At 43.7% G+C, this 20,797-nt stretch overlaps 2 protein-coding genes across 2 annotated transcripts; one reads left to right on the forward strand and one right to left on the reverse strand.

Moving 5' to 3' along the window:
- The first annotated feature begins 680 nt into the window (after window positions 1-680).
- adora2b (adenosine A2b receptor) lies at window positions 681-10,443 on the forward strand. The gene is made up of 3 exons (XM_076749966.1): window positions 681-823; window positions 1,010-1,480; window positions 7,219-10,443. The coding sequence occupies exons 2-3, from the start codon at window positions 1,161-1,163 to the stop codon at window positions 7,949-7,951; spliced, it is 1,053 nt and encodes a 350-aa protein (XP_076606081.1). The 5' UTR covers window positions 681-823; window positions 1,010-1,160; the 3' UTR covers window positions 7,952-10,443.
- Window positions 10,442-20,104, reverse strand: zswim7 (zinc finger, SWIM-type containing 7). The gene is made up of 5 exons (XM_076749967.1): window positions 19,991-20,104; window positions 18,159-18,180; window positions 16,891-16,993; window positions 12,610-12,714; window positions 10,442-10,968 (listed from the first exon to the last, which is right to left on the reverse strand). The coding sequence occupies exons 1-5, from the start codon at window positions 20,064-20,066 to the stop codon at window positions 10,858-10,860; spliced, it is 417 nt and encodes a 138-aa protein (XP_076606082.1). The 5' UTR covers window positions 20,067-20,104; the 3' UTR covers window positions 10,442-10,857.
- Between the last annotated feature and the right edge of the window lie 693 nt (window positions 20,105-20,797).

Here is a 20,797-nt window from a genome sequence, read left to right on the forward strand (position 1 = left end):
AAAAATAAATAAATAAATAAATAAATAGGCCTGAAGAGATTTAAAAATGAATCAATTAAAGGCTAGAATCGTAAAGGACAAACATGGGATGTGTTTTAGTACAAGCTCCTAATCATTTCTATTTTCAGAAACAGCCTCTCTAAAACTGATTGAACTGACTGAACTGAAAACTGATGCCCAAATATAAACAACTTTCCACTCTGACTCCACTACCCCCCATAGACTGAGGTGGGGGGAGGGGGGGGGGTCGTCCGTGTCCGTGTCCGTGTCATAAGGGCGTGAGGGCAAAAAGTCCGCGATTTCGGCCTGATTGAAACCAGATGCAGCCGCGTGTCTATGAGGAGAGAGGGCGCGCTTGCGTGTGTGTGTGTGTGTGTGTGTGTGTGTGTGTGTGTGTGTGTGTGTGTGTGTGTGTGTGCGCGTGTGTGTGTGTTGTACAAACAGGACAGAGTTTACATTAAACGGAAAGCACGTGGAGGCGTCGCTGGATGCTGTTTAATTGGCGCGTAATTACGCACGACGGCTCGGTGACGCTCGTTTGGGATTCCACTCATGCTACTTGTAACCGCATGCGAGCGTGTGTGTGTGTGTGTGTGTGTGTGTGTGTGTGTGTGTGTGTGTGTGTGTGTGTTTGGGGCGTGGCTTCTCTGTAAAATAGAGTTTTTTCCCCTTTCTTTCTTGCGTTTCACTCTCCACTTCAAAACCGTCGTCGGGGGAAGATGTTGCTCACTCTGCCTGCGCTACAGACGCACAGATGCAGCTTCGACGCTCCACAGAATCACTGTTGAAGTGAGAACATCCAAAGACGATGTACAGGTTCAAGGTGAGCGGCACCAGTGTTCAGTGACTTTTTCTATCAGTTGTATGGATGCACTTCTATAGTAGACGCACAGGACATGCATCATTACACAGCTAGTACAGCTTCTGCCAACTGTGTGGTTCAGGAATAGTACATCGCTGCTTTTTATTTTAATTCTGATTTTAAAGTCAGTTTCTCTCTTTTCCACAGATGGCTGGTTGCGCGCCTCACACTTGTGGAATATTCCTGGATTACAGCAGAAAGACTTCTTTACTCTTGTGGGACTAGGCGCAGTGTTGTTGGTGACCGTCTTTTCTGTGAACAGCCTGCAGGTTTTAGTCCTTCAACACACTTTGCTGAGATGAATTCGTTCTACATCGTGATTGAAGTAGTCATTGCTGTTCTCTCCATATCCGGCAACGTACTGGTTTGCTGGGCTGTCGCGATCAACACCACTTTGAAGAACGCCACCAACTATTTTCTGGTGTCTCTGGCTGTGGCTGATATTCTGGTCGGTTGCCTCGCCATCCCCTTTGCCATAACCATCAGCATCGGCATACATCTGGACTTCTATGGGTGCCTCTTTCTGGCATGTTTTGTCTTGGTACTGACACAAAGCTCCATCTTCAGTCTCCTTGCTATTGCAATTGATAGATATCTGGCCGTCAAAATTCCCCTGAGGTGAGTAGCCCATTGTTCACTGAAGTGAAGTGAATCTGGCCAGATTACTCCTGTAAGTGTGAAGATACTGGTGAAGAGAAACCTCAGAGTAGAATGGTCACTGACACTTGTTTTGCTTTCTTCTAATCCATCAAAGTGAGTTAAAGTCTTCATTTTAGGGGATCGTGTTGGAAACCAACCACCTATTGATCAACAGGACTGTAACTTCAGTTGAAAATGTGCTAGCTGGTGGATCACTAGTGAATACACAGTGTGTTAAATAAGCAGACAAATACTGATTTCCTTCCACCCTGTTTTAGTAAAAGAGCTCTAAAATAATTTTACATGCGTAATAGTGAATTCAGGAGTGGTCTCAGCTCTGTGATCTCAGGAATCAGTTTCCTGTGGAGCCTTGTGCCTTGAGTAAAAATAGCGTAGTTAATAACTAAACTTGGAATGCTAATCAGATAATACCCCTCTAAACAATGTTTAAATGCGGTGCTTGAAACTGACTTAGCAAACACATGGAAGTGGATGTTCATTAACCTTGAGTCAATTATCCAAAGGGTTCAGCCCATGCCAGTGTTACATGCAGTATAGTGGTGAATTTCTGAGCTTGACTTATTGTAAGTCATTTTGATCTGTAGTAAACTCTTGATGCTACGCAGGCAGCGAGTGCATCATCGGCCCCCTCCTGCAAGCTGCCCGATGTGGCACAGCAGGAGAAGCCGCTGGATCAATACGTGGCCACAGTGTGTCACTTCCATCGATCCTGATGGCAAAGGCCACCGAGCTCCACGGTGCAGCCTCAGAGCAAGTCCAGAGTCCGCCTGAGGAGACGGACGCAGGCAGCACAGTGCTGGCTTGATGTTTCTGTGAGCTGAGGAAATAAAGTGCCGTTGTCTTTTGACATTTCATCATGTCGGAGGGTTGCTGTTTATTATTTTGTTTAAAGACAACACTCACTCCAGTGAATGTTGTGGGAGCTGGATGTGGTTTTGGGGGCTGCTCGTGCTGTGATGTGCTGTCATTTCCATTAGACTCAAGCGCTGGCAAGAAAGGACAGTTTGACACTAGCCTGGGATCAGCGTTGTTTGTGGCTTGTAAAATCCCCATTTGTGCCTCTATTTCTGACCTACGGACGGAAACCATGCCTTAAGCCACCTCATTCTACGTCCTCACACAAAAAGCTCTACGTTTAATTGCCTTTAAATCATCGACAAGCTCATAAGAGGGTCTGTAAAACGTTCTCGACATGACATTTTATAGTTTCCTCTGAAAGCCCAGCTTCAACCTCACTACACACACGTGTTAATAAGACCAGTGTGTGCATGTTCACCTCAAATAAATTCCCATGTCCACAGTCATGGCTGGTGTGTGTGTGTGCGCGCATGTGTGTGTGGCCAGTCTGTAGGCCTTTGGGGCTGCGATTCTCTGTCAGATAAATGTGTTTTCACAGATGGTTTAAGTGGAAGTGAAAGGCCAGAGCCAGATGTTTGAAACCCCACGAGATGACAGAGCCGCACACCCACTCAACACTCGCTTCGAGCCCCCGTCTTCCCTGTTTGCATTACTCAGAAAAAGACCCTCCGGCTATTTTGTCCCTTCATCCTGTTGGAGCTCTCAATAGCACATCACAGACCTCAAAGGACTGTCCCCACCCACATCAGCAGCACTGCCTCACTGTGGTCGGGGACAGCAAGCATCATCTCGCCTGGCTGCTGATTCAACAGATCTCAGCTTGATCACTTTTTAATGGAGACTTTGAGAGTCTTCTTGTCTTTGTTTCAGCACATGTGTTGGGTGTGGTGCAGTGCCACTCCTGGTGTAAATCCTGCTCTTGTTTCACAAATAACAAAAAAGGTCAAAAACTTATTGTGGTAGTAGAGTTCAAGGCGCAGGCGAGGCTCCTTTGGTGGTTGGACTTAAGTCGAGGAAATATGTTTGAAGACGCAGACATACGGTGAAGGATGCATCATCCTCAGACTCTCAGTGAGGCATATCCAAGACGACAAATACAGAGTCCTGAAATGACCCAGGAACAGCTGTGGAGACTGGAGGACAGTGAAGTGCAGCGTAATGTAAAAAGATGTCTGATAAAGGAGATTGATGCTAGTTTGAAGTGGAGTAAGGTTTAGGACTAGAGTGCGGGTTGTGCAGCGTGTCTTGAAAATAGAATATCAAGAGTAAAGTAACAGCCTTGGGAAATACTCATGTTTGCTTTTTTTTTTTTCCTGAGAATTAGATGAGATGTGTGTGAGTTAAATGCCAGAAGGCAATTCGCTTAGCTTAGCATGGAGGGGAGACAGCTCAGTTCAAATGCAGCAAAATCCACCTCCCAGCCCCTCTGAGGCTCACGAACTACACAGTTTATCTACAAAAAAACTGAAGAGTGCATTTGAGAAGTGCAGTTTTGTAGTGAGTTATGTGCTGGGACGGTTTGTCTCCGTGAACAACTCCCTGTAAAACCGCAAATTGTTGTTTTCACATTTTGGTTTGTGTACAGATTAAACAAAGGAGAAATATTCACGAGTGAGCTTTAGAGGTGCTGGTCGGGATATTTTTTTAGACTAGCTCTCTCCTGCCTCTGGTCTTCATGCTAAGCTAAGCTAATAGCCTCCTGGCTCCAGCTCCATACGTAACTGACAGAGACGAGGGCGACCTAAGAACTCGGGTGTTTGACACAGAGAGCTGTTTGACTGGAATGTGGTGGAGGTTAAAGGTTAAACCCATGTTGATTACACACTGTAGGTTGTAATTGTTTGTATATATCACAGTGAAACCAAGCTGACCACAGCCTCCGCTTTCTGAGAGGAAAAAAAAAAACACCTATAAAGCCTACAGGGGCTGAGTATTTCATAGTCCAAAAATAGATTTTGAGTGGAGTATCACTTTAGTAATGAGTCACAAAGGACCAAAACCTGACAGCTTGACACACTGTTACACTCTGGGAGTCCATCTTCCCCATCAGCATGTACTGACAGATTATATCTCTTTGGCTTTCCCTCCTCTGTCAAAACTTAATCAGACCATGAAAAAGCCCATTCAAATCATTGTGTACATTGTTTTATTCTCGACGGGCCTTTACCATCTCACACAACCTGTTTGTTAGAGATACTCAAATGTAAGAAATCATAATGCAAAATGCTGCACAGCACTGTGTGCCCCGCTGGGTGAAGTGTTATCAGTGTGAACAGCCACCTGTTGGATGTGTTTGGAGCAGGACTGCAGACACTGCCGGTCATTTAAGCGGATGCTGCGAGCGTCTAGAGCTTGTGTGTGGCCTGGCTGAGGTCTGTGGCCCTGGACGGAAGCGCGCTGACAGAGAGAAGAGAAGGGATGTATGGAGAGTGGAGCAGGGGAAGAAGGCAAAACAAAGACAGATGCCAGCGTGCTGTCGTCATGCCAGAACTAATCCATTCAGCCGCTCGCCCGTTGCCTGCCTCCAAACAGAGAGAGTGGGAGGCGGCGTGCTGGAGATGGGCCCTGTGGGAAATGGCCCCTGTGAGGCCTGTTGTACATGGGACTGACAGATAGAGGGAGTAGAGGATGGAGAGGAGCGAGGAAGGCAGAGCGGGCGCAGTGGTATTCATGCCACCTCACCAGGGTGACCTAGTGGGAGTGGTATTTTTATTAATCATAAACCAGGAAACAGTGTTTAGAAATCATTCAGAATTGATTTATAAGCATTTTAGTCACATAAATAATTTACCATTTACAAATGATTTGTCAACAATAACTTGGTTAATGGCTTGTAAATGAAATAACAGATTAATATGTATGAAGTTACTTACTAATCATTTACTAAGGATTATTCCATCATGAACTAATGATTTAATCGTGACTTCTAACCGATCATTATTACAAAGTGTAGCAGCTAAAGTCACTTCTGATGCGGTGAGACTGTGCAGCTGCTGAGAGAGATTATTTGCGCAGCGGCTTGTGTGTGAGTGCGTGCGTGAGCGTCAGGATGTGTGTGAGTCATTACCATGTGGTTGCTCGCCTGACCGTTTTTAGGAAACAACACTTCAGCTTCAAGCGCCGTTGGGGACAGTCAGGACGACACTTGTATGAGTCAGCCCTGCATCTCCACACGCGCCCTCTGCGGACCTGCTCCTCATCGTCTCATGTCTCAGCTGAATCTCAAGCTCAGCCTCCATCCCTTTTGTAGCAGTGAACTAGATGAAAAACACGAGGTGGAGGTCAGGCATCAAACAACAAAACAGCGCAGAGCTGAGACAGAAAGTAAAGTGAAAGCCAAAGAAAGTCTCTGAGTGCAGCCTCGTGCGATTCTTTCATTTTGGATCGTGTGTGAACTGTCCTCACACTTTGAGCGAGGCGTGTGCTGTTTTAGTAACATTTGAAGCGTGAACTGAAGTGAAGCAGGATGTGAGAAACTGTCACAGATTGCAGCAGACTATGTTCTCATTTTGTAGCTGATAACGTGCTCAGGCGTGACATTAAAATAAGTCTGTCTGTTAGTGTGGCACTTAGACTGTGTTTCCGTGTAACATGGAAATGAAATGGAAAGCATCATCAGTGTCATTGAACTGGGGGTCTAGATCAACTCATTTTGTAGATTTTGACATTCGTGGTCTGCAGACAATGATTCCTAATGACTTTTGTGATTCTCTTACTAACTGTAATCACTTTGGTTACCCCTTCACCTTTCCTCCAGTGCCAACATCAGGTCAAAATTTGAGTTTGCTCAGTGCTTTGGTTTTCTTTTTAAATTCCTGCAAAACTAAAGACATTCCCATCAGCTGCAGCTGCGCTTTGTGTTAAGTGCTAATTAGCAACACACTAAAACTAAGATGGTGATAATGATAAACATCGTAAGTGCGAAACAACAGGGCATTAGCAGTTAGCTCAAAGTGCTAATGTGTAATGCAGCATCATTTTACTGCTCGTGTGGCTGTGGACTCTTCGCTGCCTTGGACCCCTGCTGTGCTGCCACACAGACGCCATTCAAATGAATGAGAGGGCTGCATTTTTTCATGCAGGGCCACAGTCGGTCTGAACATGGCATTTTTCTTGTTGATGTGGCTGTGGGCCTGCTTGCGTGTATTTGTTCCTATTTTTGATGTTGTCTTGTTGTTTGTAAAAAGGCAGCCTTCAAAAACGCTATTTCCTACAACACACGAATGCACCAAATCACAGCAAATCACCATCATACTTCACAGAGCAGAGTATGATGAGAGCTGCATAAGTATTATGTAACAGTTGGACCACAGCAACAGACAGCACAAACAAAATCCAGCACCAGTTTACTTTCTATGAGCAAAACAAACGAGCAGCAGTCCCTGTGGGCGCTTTTCCAGTGCATCATGATTCCATCCTCTTCAGGACTGTCAGACGTCTTCTCCCTCTTGATCAATAATATTTAAGTCTTTGTTTAAGTCGGAAAGTGCTAACAAAGCTCTGCCTGCAGTCTGCTTGATTTGAGATTTGCTGGGATTTTGACACTTAAGAAAATGAAATAAAGATGCAGGTATATAACCTCTTGAGAGGTACATGGACAAATACTGACAAAAGTTATTCGAGGTCACAAAAACCACCCCAAAAATGTTGATGTTTTGTTTTGCTCATACACTGTAAAGTTTCATTCATGCTTGCACTGCATTTTTTGCCACGTTGTTGTATTTGTCACTATCACAGCTGGGCTGTCTTTAGGTCTCTAGAGCCTTTCGTGGCTGTGACATTCATCCAAAACGTCCACATTGGGAACATTATTAAGACCTCTGCTGTGTTTTCTCCAGGTACAAGGAGTTGATGACGGGAAAAACCGCCAGAGAGATCATCGCTATTTTATGGATCCTCTCCTTCATCATTGGCCTCATCCCCTTCTTCGGCTGGAACTTGAAGTACCCGAGCTGCAGGAACGGCAGCTCCGGTGCAGACAACACTACGACCGCTGGCCTCATGGAGGGGCTGAGGGGCGGAGGAGACTTACTACGGAGCTGCAAGCTCGAGTGCTTCTTTGAGAGTGTGGTGGACATGCAGTACATGGTCTACTTTAACTTCTTTGTCTGCGTGCTGCCGCCGCTGCTCATCATGCTGGGCATCTACCTGAAGATCTTCACCGTGGCCAGGAAGCAGCTGAGGCAGATCGAGCTCAAGTGTGTGGGCAACGGGGACAGCCATCACCACGGGCTGCTGCAGAAGGAGATCCGGGCCGCCAAATCCCTCTCCATCATCGTGGGACTGTTCGCCATCTGCTGGCTGCCCGTCCACATCCTGAACTGCCTCACGCTGTTTTACAGGGAGCTGAAGAAGCCTGAGATTGTCATGTATGTGGCCATCATTCTGTCTCATGCCAACTCTGCGGTAAACCCCATCATCTACGCTTACCGCATCCAGGACTTCAGGAACACCTTCCGCAAGATCCTGGCCCAGCACTTCCTGTGCCGCAGGGAGGAGCTGTACCTCAGCTCCAACGGCAGCAGACGCAACAGAGACCAGATCCACATGACCATCGACCCTCTGCTATAGAACCGTGACAGAGGAAGAGTGTTATCTGTGTCGGCTCTGTGGTTTCACTCTTGAATTTTATTTTCACTGAAGTTTCTAATGTTTACAGAACAAGGGTGTGACGTGAGGATGAACCGATGTCAGGAGCGTCTTGAATATGGACATTTATTTATGAATTGTGTCGAGTATCAGGGGGCAAGCAGTTTAATGTTGAAGGGCGAGTCTTACACAACTTTTGTATTGTGAAGGATTTTTGATTTAAAAAAACATGTTGAAGCTAACTGGATTTGTAGGACTGTGAACAGGATCCAAACTTTGTTACATTCTAAAATACTATTTATCATTCTGAATCCACCCTATCACAACTCCAAACACTCCTTCTTACGCCCTTCTGTTTTATGTTGTTGACATTCAGTGCCAGTGTTCATTTATTTATTACAAGAGCTTATCTTTGAGAATGTAAAGATCAAAAAACTGTGTGGTTAGATCTGTACTTGTGGACCTAGAAAGGTACAATCGTAGTAGTCTACATGGTTATTTTTAGCTTGTGACCCTTTAAAATGACGTCATACTCACGACCATCACAGGCTCAGTATACAGAGAGGAGTACTGGTTTTCTTTATCAGTACTTTTGTAAAACAGAAATGTTCTTGAGCTGCTGCTTCTTCTAAGTGCCACTGTTTGCAGGTGCTCCTGTTGCTGCAGTCGTGAATCCTCCACAGTAAATGTGAGTACAGGCAGAGGGACACAGTAGTGTAACAACAGGGTCTCTCGTTTATATTAGAAAACCATATGAGAAGAAAGGGGGGGAACATAAACAAGAAAATATAAATGCTTTTCCTCCACCATGAATCATCCCTCATAGCTTCAGGGGTCACAAAATTATCTCGTGACCCTCGTGGCTGAAAGCCAGAGAAAGGGTTTTTGTTGCCAGTAGATGAACAGCATGACTTGCTTCAGTCATGCAGACCCAGGCATAAATAGTTTAGCAAAACACACCTGCGGTGGTGCTCCATATCATGTCCATGTTAACAAAAGCTCAGGAAGGGGGAAACTGATTGTACCCTGTAGAAATATGGCATCTCCACAGAGCATTTTCTGCTGCTTTGTTTTGAACCAAGCGATGGCCGACTGTAAGAGGACAAGCCGCTGTCAAATCTGACGCTTCAGATCAATGCAATTTATACTCCTCGTCATCCAAGCTTCTGGTGCACGTGTACTTTGCGGCTTACATAACATAGAGCAGCACTGCTTTGAGTCAGTCGGGTGTATGTGAATGTCATTTGCCTCAGGAGTCCAGCTGACAACCATCTCCCCTCAGACAGTCCCAGCTGGGATCCGGAGGCTCTCATCTGCCCTGTTAGCGCAGTCAGTCCTCCATAAGCAGCTGAAGTCAGCTGAGCGGCTTCATTTGAAAAACAACCATTTGAAGGGTGAAACCTCTGAAGGATGCTGCATTGAGGATTCATTTTAATCGAACACCTCATGAGCTAACTCTCTTTACTCAACCCACAAAAACAGACATGATTAATAATTAAGAGTGAAGCAGGTAACACTAATGAAATGTTCTCCAGAGGCAAGTTCTTTGCACTCAATGGTTTTCATATGCAGCATCCGAGCGTGAGGCAACACAGCTGCAGCGCCGCTTTCCACCGAGTCACATCTGAAAGCACCTGATGCTTCGCCTCCGTTCTGCAGGGGTGTGGTGGGTGCAGCTTTGCTGTGCATGTTCCCGTTCGGCTCCTAAAACTGAAGACTGGGCCAAGATCCAACGAATGACAAAAAAACAAAACAAAACAAAAAAAACGTCTTGGTGTTTTTAGTCTGAGCAAAGCAGCATTTTGTTTGGAGTGTCGTAATTTATGTGAAAAATGAGGGTGAACGTGGTCACCTGAGAGCCATCACTACACAAATGGAAACACATTGCACTGACATTTTCGATTTCCTCCCGTTTTGTGTGCTTCATTGGTGGTGTTGAACCATGTTGTGTTGGTGTTTAACAGTGTTCTGAAGTTGAGCACTTCACTGCTTCGACTATCTCCCCTCATGTGTCCAGTGTTCCACCTCTGACTAACTTCAAGGGCTAAAATACAGGAGTGTGCCAAAGTTTTAGTACATTCCAGTGGAGACATCTATACTGTAACTGCACTGTAACATTGTATTATTGTCTTTGTTGAATGATGTGTTAAAGTACTGTAGGTGTCTGGCTGTCTATGAGCTATCGATTGATGTCAAACTGTTGCCTTCTTTTACAATTTTAAGACGGACAATGATAAAGTAGTTCAACATTCCTGCCTTTCGCTCTGAAGTACCTGTCTGTCAGTGTGCTATAGTGTTGTTACTAATCAGGAAAAAAGAAACATCCACTGTGGTCAAGCTGATGTTCAACCTTTCCAGAGGCCATTCTTTCTTTCATTCAACAAAACTACAAGTGCGATACTGCTATTTAACATGATGCAATCTGTATGTATGTTGAATTATTTTGTTAATAAAGGCAATGTTTATATTGTTACAGATCTGTCTTTATTCCTAAAACGTCCATTTCAAATCATGTGACACTTCATATTTAATATATTTACAATCAACACGTTGGAAAAACTGCTAAATGCTTTTTGTTTGTGAACTTCAGCATGCAGACACTCGCTTCTCCCCTAATTGATGCGGCTTCAGAGAAAAAGAACCTAAAAATAAAGACGAACATTCTCAATGAACAGATGTCGTTCCCCAGGAAACGGAATAGAAAAAATAAATAAAGCAACATCTGGTGTCTTTCAGAGAGACATATGAAAGCAGAAGTCGTGGTGCAGATCCTGTGCTCTGATGCTCTCTGCGATGACCTGAAGAGTCAATTTAAAAGAATCAGCTCTCATCCAAGAGGCTCCACAAGGGCGTCCTCGTCCACCTGCTGTACCAAGCGTACCTGGGTGTCACACGGCTGCTGTCCTGCTGAGCAGCATGGACATCTCCTGATCAGACACACACTCCGCCTGAGTCACACCCATGGCCTGACACAGGTAGACAGCCAGGATGTGTTTGCACTGGGAGGAAAGAGTGAAGACAACAATTCATTACATGAACACGGGCAGCCATGTGATTAATGCCACGTATACGACACTTCACTAATTGGACTTCAAAGATCTCATGTAAACACCAGACTAGAGAGGAGCTGGCTCTGACCTGCTGGGAATTTTCCATCAAGTAATCTTCAGTCCAAGAATAACAGTCACAAAGCAAGAGCCAAAACAATTTCCAATGTTTCTATCGAATTATAAACATATCTATAATAAAAAAGCACATTTGATTAAGAGGGTGTACTATTTCCTAACTATTTTTGTGTTTCCGTTATGAGTCACTGCACGTGCTGAATGACAAAAAAAGTCCTGCAGTTCTGCATTTGTGTGCACGTCACTCTACAACATTAACATGTCAATCATTGTTATCCCCACCGGCTGAGCGAGCGCTGCGCTGCACCAACATCCTGCACCTCCTGGCCGAGTCCTGTTATTGTTTTTTCTTGTCGTCGTAATGTTAATATTACCCTTAGTATCATGACCTAACCAACGTTTAGCTTACACCACACCATCTTTTCTTGTTTCTCATTCATTCAGTCACACATAGCAGGCTTATGTATAGTTGTTTTTTTGGGTTGAATATTTCCTCAAATAAACCACAGCCTAGTCCATGCATTAATGAGATTTCCTCCACACTAACACGGCTGTGGAGTAGTGTTTTACATAAACAATGAGCCAAAGTCAAAGTGTGGTGAAAAGGACAAAGGTACAGATGTTTGTTTAGCAGCCTCTCCTGTCGACCGCGTTCATTAGCGCAGGGCTGTCTGCTGTGGGTGGGAGAGCTCCATTATCTGTCCTCTGACCTGCTTGTCAGAGCAGCATGGACCTAGTTTGGCCTCACCCAGTCACGTTGGAATCTGCAGAGCCCCCGATTGAACACAGTGGCTCCAGCGGGGGAGGACTGCAGACTGCATGGTCCAACTGAGAGAGTCTTAAGTGTTGCATTTTGAGTTTGGGACTGCTGTTTTTGAATTCTGATCCACTATCAGCCTTATCTTTTAGCTATCACACATGTAACCACACAAAATGATCTACAGCTTCATCCAGTTAGCTCTGAAAGTTGCTGGAGAGTTTGATGAGGCAGAGAATAGTTTGATCTTTTATGGGGAATGTTATCAGCAGTACTGATGCGCTCATGGCGAGTCTCCACGGTCTGATGCAGTTCTCAGTTTCTCACACTGATTTTAGCAGCATCCTCCAGGGAAACAAGTCTTGCTGATACTTGGAGCAGGAGTGAGGGCCGATTGCTTGAAGTTATTTAGAGCAAAAACAGCCAGTCAGAGTGGAGACGCCCCTCAGTGGCCAGACAGGAACGTGACCTGACCGCAGTACATCTGTTGCACACATTTCAACGTGTTGACCAGACGACGATTCTCTCCAGGATACACGCCTGACTGGCAAGACACAATGGCTGCAAAATGGCTTTCATGCCTCTGCATGTAAATATGCAACAGTACACACAGTGTAGCACAAATATGTAATCATACAGAGTTCAACCCCTGCAGTCAGCACTGTGTATGTACATTTGTGTGCTTGTTTTTTTATGTATTAAGCATTGAGGTTTTATATGCAGCCCAAACTGTGTGTAACAGGTTGATTGAGACTCACCAGCAGGCCCTCGTTTCTGCGGAGCACACTGTAGGCGAAGGCCGGGCAGGGACAGTAGTGACATGATGCAAAGCAAGTGTATAAGCGCCCCGAGCCTCCCATTACCTGCAACAAATTCATGCAAAGTCCATTTAAATATGTGGCAAAGCCTGTGTGTATTGGCCTTATTTGAGAGATGGTACACTGAGGGGAGTGTGAGCTGGGAGGAGGTTCACCAATCAAAGTGATGATGTCACCTGGAGACAAGCCCTGCAGCTGCTTCATGGGTGAACTCAAACTGTCCACACACTATGACAGCAGTCACGGTATTAATAGGCATATGTTCCGTCTCACAGCTGTAAGCCCAAATAAACTGACTTAGGTGGAATATCTCAAAGCCCACGGTGTCGCTCTACCACCTACTGTCACCAGGAGACATCATGATGCCAAATCTTCATGCTGTGACTTCCAGCTTGCAGCCCAACTTGGATTGTGTTTTCGGGCAGATCCTCTCTCTTTCAAATGTTTCATAGAAAGTAACAGGGCAGTGGTTGGGTTGAAGGTGAGGTTGCTTCCACCAGCCTCATCATTTCACATTACTTATTTGGCGGAGATGAGATGGAAACGATGCATTTTTTAACAACCCATACGTGGCGTCTAATGACAGAGCCTCCTGTCCACGACGCTGGCGCTCTCTCCCAGCTACAGACAGTGATTTAAGTCTCGTCCTCATGCACATGACACACGAGGGCATTAAGCTGGTGGATTAGCTTGACACTTCACAATAACTAATGAGTCCCAAGATGGCAGAGCAGGCTCCATTATTCTCCAGAGGTTCAATAAATTACCTTTCCCTGTGACCTACAAGAGTAAAAAAACTCTCTTTTCTTCAATGTGACGCGTCATTATGAATAAGGAACATAAGAGACAATCAGGTGGACTTAAAAAACCTCGGTGAAGATGAATAAAGCGCCATGCACAGCATGGTCAGGAAAGAAACAGGAAAACTGTGGAGATCAAGCCAAGGACCGCTGCAGTTTCTAAAGAGCCAAGTTTATTGAAAACCAACTCACACTTAGGCCCTTTTTGCTGTTTCGTGCCATTATAGATTGCGTGGCCCCTGTGCAGCTCACACTGCAAAGCTGGCAGCTAACATGATCAGCAGGCACCATGAACTGTAGGCTTCCACTGCCTGGCAGGGATCCTGGTTTCCTTGAAACGACACTATAGATGCACAGTTCAGTCCCTGCAGAAGGCAAAGGGAGAGTTAAAGGCCCAGCACAGCTCTGACTCTGTCTCTGCCTGAATGCTGGCTCTCACAGGAAAACTTCTCTGGAGGCCGCTGTGAGCCAGAGGGCCAGGAGTTTGGACGGCCCTGTGTCCACTGGTTCCACACCACAAACATGGCTTCAAGGAAATTAATAGCTCTGGGAAGTCACTGACATACACAACCCCTGAATCTGTGCTCCAACATACTGTATATTTGTCTCACCTCTTGTGATCCTTGGCTGACCAACACAGTATCAAAGTGCTTCAAGAACTGCGTGTCTTTCATGTGTGTCCTGGTGAATGACTTCAAGTGCTAAAAAAAATCCTTATTCCAAGAGTTTATTTACATTCCAGTCAGGAGAATGGTTTGGCAAACCACTGCCCGCTGGAGAAAAGAACTCCTCACAATCAGGCACTCACATTAGCACAGCAGCATCACAACTGCCCCTTTCACCACCGTATGAAGTCACTCCTGCTCTGTTGGACAAACAAGACATCTGATCTAACACCTAGCTGCTATCTCTTGATTCAAACCCTGTAACTGTACTGTCCGGTGAAGATTCCCAAACAAGGCAACTGAGTCTATACAATGTCTTCAAAGTGCTTGTTTTGTTCAATCAACAGTTCAAAACCAACCAAATACTCTATTTACAATTAGACAAAACAGAAAAAAAGCAGCAAATCTTCATATCTGATGAAGCTGCAGCCTGCGAATGTTTGGCTTTTTTTTTGCTTGACTGAAATAATTAATCAGGTATAAAACTAGTTAACTGCTTAATCATCTAACTGTTTGGGCACCACTGCGTGTCTGACTGTTCATGTTTCATCACTGCTGAGAATACTCTCTACCTCTGTATCCTAACAGGCTGCGGTACACCACCGCATATGAAAAGGTCACTGAAGGTTAGGAATGAGGAAAGGTGAAAAATCCCAGCAGCGAAATGCCACGTTCTCATGAGTTATTCATTCCTTTTGAGGGGAGAAGAGACCAAATAACCACGACGATATGAGAAACTCAAGATGAATCCCATGGAAACAACGTATTAACAGGAAATGACAAAAAAAAGGGCAGAATTTGTTAATTTATCAACCATTTTGGCATTTCTTTGACACACTTCCTGGCTACCATGCAAGTCACTGTACTTCCAGTAAACGCAGTAGTCTGTACTGTCTAAGAATATAATATATAAAGATAATTCAAAAAAAAAAAACAAAAAAAAAAACTTGTGTCTGATGGCTGTCTGGAAAGCACTTAAGAAGACTATTTTCTGTTTTTTTAAGAGTATTTTTTATGAGCTGATGAGAAATCTGCTGTCTCACCCTCTCCCCGTCTTACAGGAAATTTGTAAGGACTCTTGATAAGTGGATGAGTAACTGTTGTGGGGCTGCATGTTTAAATGAACCACTGCTCCTCAAAATCGTCACTGCTTTCACTCTCCTCTGGAGGTTTAATGACTTTCTTCCAGTTCCCAATGCTGTTGCCACACTACCCAAACATGGTGGACCAAACTCAGGCCTGAAAGGACACATCTGCCATGACTCAACCTTTGATCCCCAGAGTGACGTCTTCATCCACTTTCCTCAAACTTTTATTTCTGATGCAATAAAATAAACTCCAGCTTCTGAGATTTGTGACAAAGAAGAAGAACATTATTAATACGCTATTTATGTGGTAACACTACACGGTGACGTCACGTGGATCACCACATGGTGTAAGGGTACTATCCCCAAAAGAGAAGCCTGTACCTGCAGGTCAGTGGGAGACAATGAGGTCTCTTTAACTTGGACAAAATAAGTCAGATTACTGGAATATATTATCCCTTTAACAATTGTTTCAACCACCCTTGTTCAGCAGCTGTGAGCTGCAGCCTGCGTTGGTCTGTGTGAGTGACGTTGAAACTGAAGTGGTGAGTAAACAGTGGAGCAACAAAGCAGAGCACGGAGGGGGAAACGTGCGACCTTCCCACAGGTTTTCACACACATGCAAACAGTGATGCCATCAAACACTGCAGGAAATGAATGGCATTGGTCTGGGGACTCACTGGACGAGGGCTGCGACTAACATGTCAGTTGTTTTCTCAATTAGTCGATTAGCATTTAGTTCAAGAAATGTAACACAGTTGTGAAAAATGCCAATCAAAACTTTTCAGAGGCCAAAGAGACATCTTTAAACTGCTTGTTTAAGAAGACAAGAAGCAAATCCTCACACATGAGAAGCTGGAACCAACGATTAATGGATTATCTGCTCTGACTGAATATGATGTTAAAACCTCAGTTAGTACAAAGCAGTTATCATTCTGTACTGGATTTGATCTCAGAGAAACCAGGGTCACAACCACAAAACAAGAACGACAGCAGAACACGATAACATTTGGAAAAATGCACTTTCCTGAGGAGAAGAGAATAAAAATAGACCATTATATTAATCATTTCCAGTACATGCTGCTGGACCACAAACGTCACACAGCCTTGAGGGAAATGAAGTGAAACAATTAACAGGCCAACTATTGAGCTGATGGTGTCCCACCACAACAGAGCAGATGTCCTTAACTGCATTGGACTTTACATTGTTTTTAGCAGCAGCCTGTAGGAGTTTACAGGAAATTTGGGTCACAATGACCACAACCTCAATGGACTGACTTCGTCTCCACTCCTCCAGCTCACTGTTTGTCCTATATCCTCTTAAGTCTGAGGACAGGATGGCTGAGGTCAGCTTTCAAAGCATGGAGTAACAGCATTTCTTCTATATCTGTAATATTCTGTATTAGTAAAGTGCCTTTCGAACTATGTGGATTTAAGAACTCAACATCGACTCATGTCCTTTTCTTTGTGAGGATTGGGGCACTGAACAGCAAAGTTGTACAAGTCACTGAAAAATAGTACTCTACTAAATGCACTCTCCTAGTTTCACTCTGAATTTTGAAAAACGGTAAAGTATTGTAGTGATTTAATGTTAGAATACAAACCCTGAAATTATTGTATATTAACTGTGCAAGTAGGACTACTGATTGTTAAGGTACAAAGTTGACAGACCTGGAATGCTTTGCGTCCACTGGGAGACGACAGACAGGTGACTGAACGTTGGTCAACCAGGTCCAAAGCTTGGAGCGCACAAGGCCCGAAGACAAACTTCAGCCTGGAGGAGGTGAGGCGAATGAAAGATGTTAAGATAACCACGACATGTTTTGTACTTTTGTACTCAAGTTTAATTCTGTACATGGCAACACAAGATTTAAAATGTGGTTAGTATAAAACAATAAGTTATAGAGATAAAAGACGTTGTACATGGCACACACCCAGAACCTGATGAGTAGAAGATCAAGAGGAGAAAGATAAAATTAGATCACTTTATTTACCACCACTCCTGTGTGTGTGTGTGTGTGTGTGTGTGTGTGTGTGTGTGTGTGTGTGTGAGACTGTGGCAGAGTTTCTCATTAAAAAAGCACGTTCAGTCAGCCTCCTGTAGAGCTGACTTTCGGGGCTACCATTGGTAGAACAGCAGACACATCTGCCTCTTTTCCACTTCACGTCTTCGCTGTATGACTGGAATCCTCACGCAATCGTGAATCGAGTGTGAAGCTCTTTTTCTTCAACTTTAGGGTACTAAAACAGGAACTTCAAATATTTAAAGTTCGTGTTTCATATGGCAAATATTATTATTCAATGTGTAGCTGTGTTTAACCACACTATGACGAGTTTGAAATCAAAATACATATTCTAGGAATATAATTCTACTGTCAACATACAGTGTATCATAATATGACAACAGGCTGTAAAATACCATGTACGTTATTAATTAATGATGTTCAATGCAAATGCAAACAGTGATCCCAGACAATGCTTGTAATGTAAAATAAAAACTTAATTACTTGTTGCTTGCAATTAATAATGTAGACATCAGAATTTTGCCTGTGAGGAAGAGATGAGAGCACATAAAAATGGACTCATGTCTCCTTGTGAATTACCACAAAGAGTAATGAAGGGCCCCTAAACCAGGGGCCTCCTGACAAACAGACAGGATGTGGCCCTCTTGGTCCAGACAGTGATCACCCCTTCACTCTCAGTAACTCTAACCACCAGGTCAGGAAATGTCTCAGTGAATACACAGCATCATGACAGCGTGTCTCAGTGCTACGTCACTTTGGCAAATCCAGACTATAAAAAATTCCTCTTCCTCTTCACTGTGGTTTCGGCACGTCACACCCACTCAGATTCAGCCATGTGCAGACCTTTTCACTCTGGTCATAACTCAGACAGGGGACTGTGACGACATTTGTGGGAATAAGAAGACTGATACTTACGCAAGAAGCAGGTCATCAGGAACTACAAAAAAAAGAGAGAACAATCAAGTTATTTCTTAAATTTGTTCCACAGATTTAAGACTGATGATTTTAATCATTGATGCTGAGGTAAAGATACTGTATTCATATATAGAGACCTTTAAAACCGTCAAAACCAGACAGCTTATTTCTCATATATGTGTTTTGTTTGACTTTGCTTCTTAAAAGTTGCACATATTTTTATGGTTTCAAGGAAATTGCACTACCTGCACCTACCTCATACTGTTTATACTGTCTATACCTCATGCCACTTGCACTACTTGCATGTATTTATATTTTTTGGATATTATGACTTTTTGCACTTCTGGTTAGATGCAAAACTGCATTTTTTTTGTCTCTGTGCTGCACTCTGACGATGACAATAAAGCTGAATCTAATCTAAAAATGTGTATGGAGAGTGCCTGGTGTTTCCATTAAGTGGCGCATCATACCACTGTTACACTGCATTATAATAGAAAGCACAGTTGTCTTGTGGGTGCAATTAATTGCTTCAGGTACTATTAAGGGTTTATACAGACACACACGCACAAAAAAAACTACTAGTAATATTTGCAAGCATAACAACAGAGGTCTAATGACTGATTCAAATACTGGTAAAAATAAAAAAAAAGAGAGTAACTGCCGAGGTGGCCTGAGGCAAGGTGCTCACCTGGAGTGGCTCTGTGTCACTATTCAAACCTGCAGTACTGTGTGGTCCCCAAATGTGACTTCAATATACAAATAAAGCAGCTTTTCCTGAAGCCAAAGCTAAAAACAGAAGTGTGTTCTTCAGCTTGGCAAATGAATCACAATCACTGACTGAGCAATGTTAGGATGCAGGCTTAGCAGGAGGCAATCCTTTAAGGACGCTGCACACAAAACTTTGTTGTAGTTCTATTTTTTGGCATAACGTTCCCATATCTTATGTCCTGTCAGACAAAATCTGATCAGGGACAACTGTGTTATATATAACTAACGTTATACACCTGTAATGTTATCTGTCGATTTGATGAAGATGGATTAGTGGGTGATCTGTCAGTCTCATCACGTTGGACATCCATAAAACTACCCATGAGCCTTTGTCACCAGCATCTAACAACATAAAGGATAGCTCAGTTTGACTTGAGTGTCCCAGGAAGCCATTTCTGTTTTCCAGCCTGCACAATAGCCTTCTGGACAGCACAAGTGTCAGATATAAAAAAAATAATATGATGGATGAAATCCATTTAGCTGCTTCTGCTTTGGGGTCAGGGCTTACTGGGACACATGAGCAGAACACAGGCACTGGTAATACTATCAGTACCTGAGTTTTTTCAACCATGACAAGTCAAAATGTCTTATACCAGACCCCTAGAAATGAACACCTAAATGGCAGAGTCATTACTGATGTGCTTCACGGCACTTGCAGTTTCCCTGCAAAGTGACTACTGTGAAAATATTCATCTTTTCAGCTGTGTCGGCCAATAGAAGTGCTGTCTAAAGACTAATGTTAAAGTGTGTGTTAGCAGCGCCTCCTACAGCCCAAACATTAAACTACTTTGTGAAACACTAACAACAACATTAAGTCAAAATGTACTAAACGCTACATTAACGCTGCCGTGGAGCACAGTAACGACAGCTGCGTTTGAATTCATGGGAGAGAAAAGTTAATTAATCGTTCCTGACAAAGGATAAGCTCAAGTCTGCTCTGAAAGCCACTTTGTAACATTAACATGACGTTACAACCGTTAGCTAGTAATGCTACAGCTAGCATTAACATTAAAACTGTCCAGGGACGATTATCACATGTACATCCCTCTATCACTTTGTCTTACTTTGAGACGTTTCCTGGTATGTTTTTTGAATATCTCGGAAAAGTTGTTCGGCCACTGGAGGTAAAACAGACCGCATTTCGCACACCTTTCTGTTTCAGGAAGCCGTCGACTCCGTGAGCCAATAAGGTCCGACTAAAATATTACGACTTCCGGCTCGAGCGTTCCGTTCCTTCAAAACAAAAGTCCTGACAGAACTCAAGTCATTGGGTGTGTTGTGAGACCAGCAAGCCCCATAAAGACACGTGTATTCCTAGCAACTTAAGAAAATGGTGTCACTGCTCCTCCAGACATGGACTCTAGAGCCATAGAATAGAGTCATACTTCATGTTATTAGCAACAGCTCAAAATACCTGCTGTAAAACAAACCTATAGCAGGCCAGACTCTGGGACACCTAAATCGAAAGCAGGCATTGATAATGCTATTTTTTATTTTTTATTTTTTATTTTTACACCTGTTACTCACAAACCAAATGTCTGCTGTGAGAGAGGTCTATTGCTGTGAATTTCGTTTCACTTTGGCAGTCAGTCTCAGACTCTTGACTGCTAAAAATAATATTATGAACAGACCATCAATGTGGCTGCAGTAAGCTTCTTTAACCAATCATGAACAGGATGAGTGAGTAAAATAATCACCATCACCTTCATTTCGCATGTAGACTATGTAGTGGCAGGCCTGCTGTTAAGTAAAGCCATGCTGTACACCACAACAGCTCATTTTTCATATGGTTCTTGTTTAAATGCATAACTTGTTTAAATGTATAACGGAGATGCAGCAAAACCTGTATTTTACAATAACCATTTTTTCTG

This window comes from Chaetodon auriga, chromosome 15, assembly GCF_051107435.1.
Source record: "Chaetodon auriga isolate fChaAug3 chromosome 15, fChaAug3.hap1, whole genome shotgun sequence".
Taxonomy (NCBI): Eukaryota; Metazoa; Chordata; class Actinopteri; order Chaetodontiformes; family Chaetodontidae; genus Chaetodon; species Chaetodon auriga.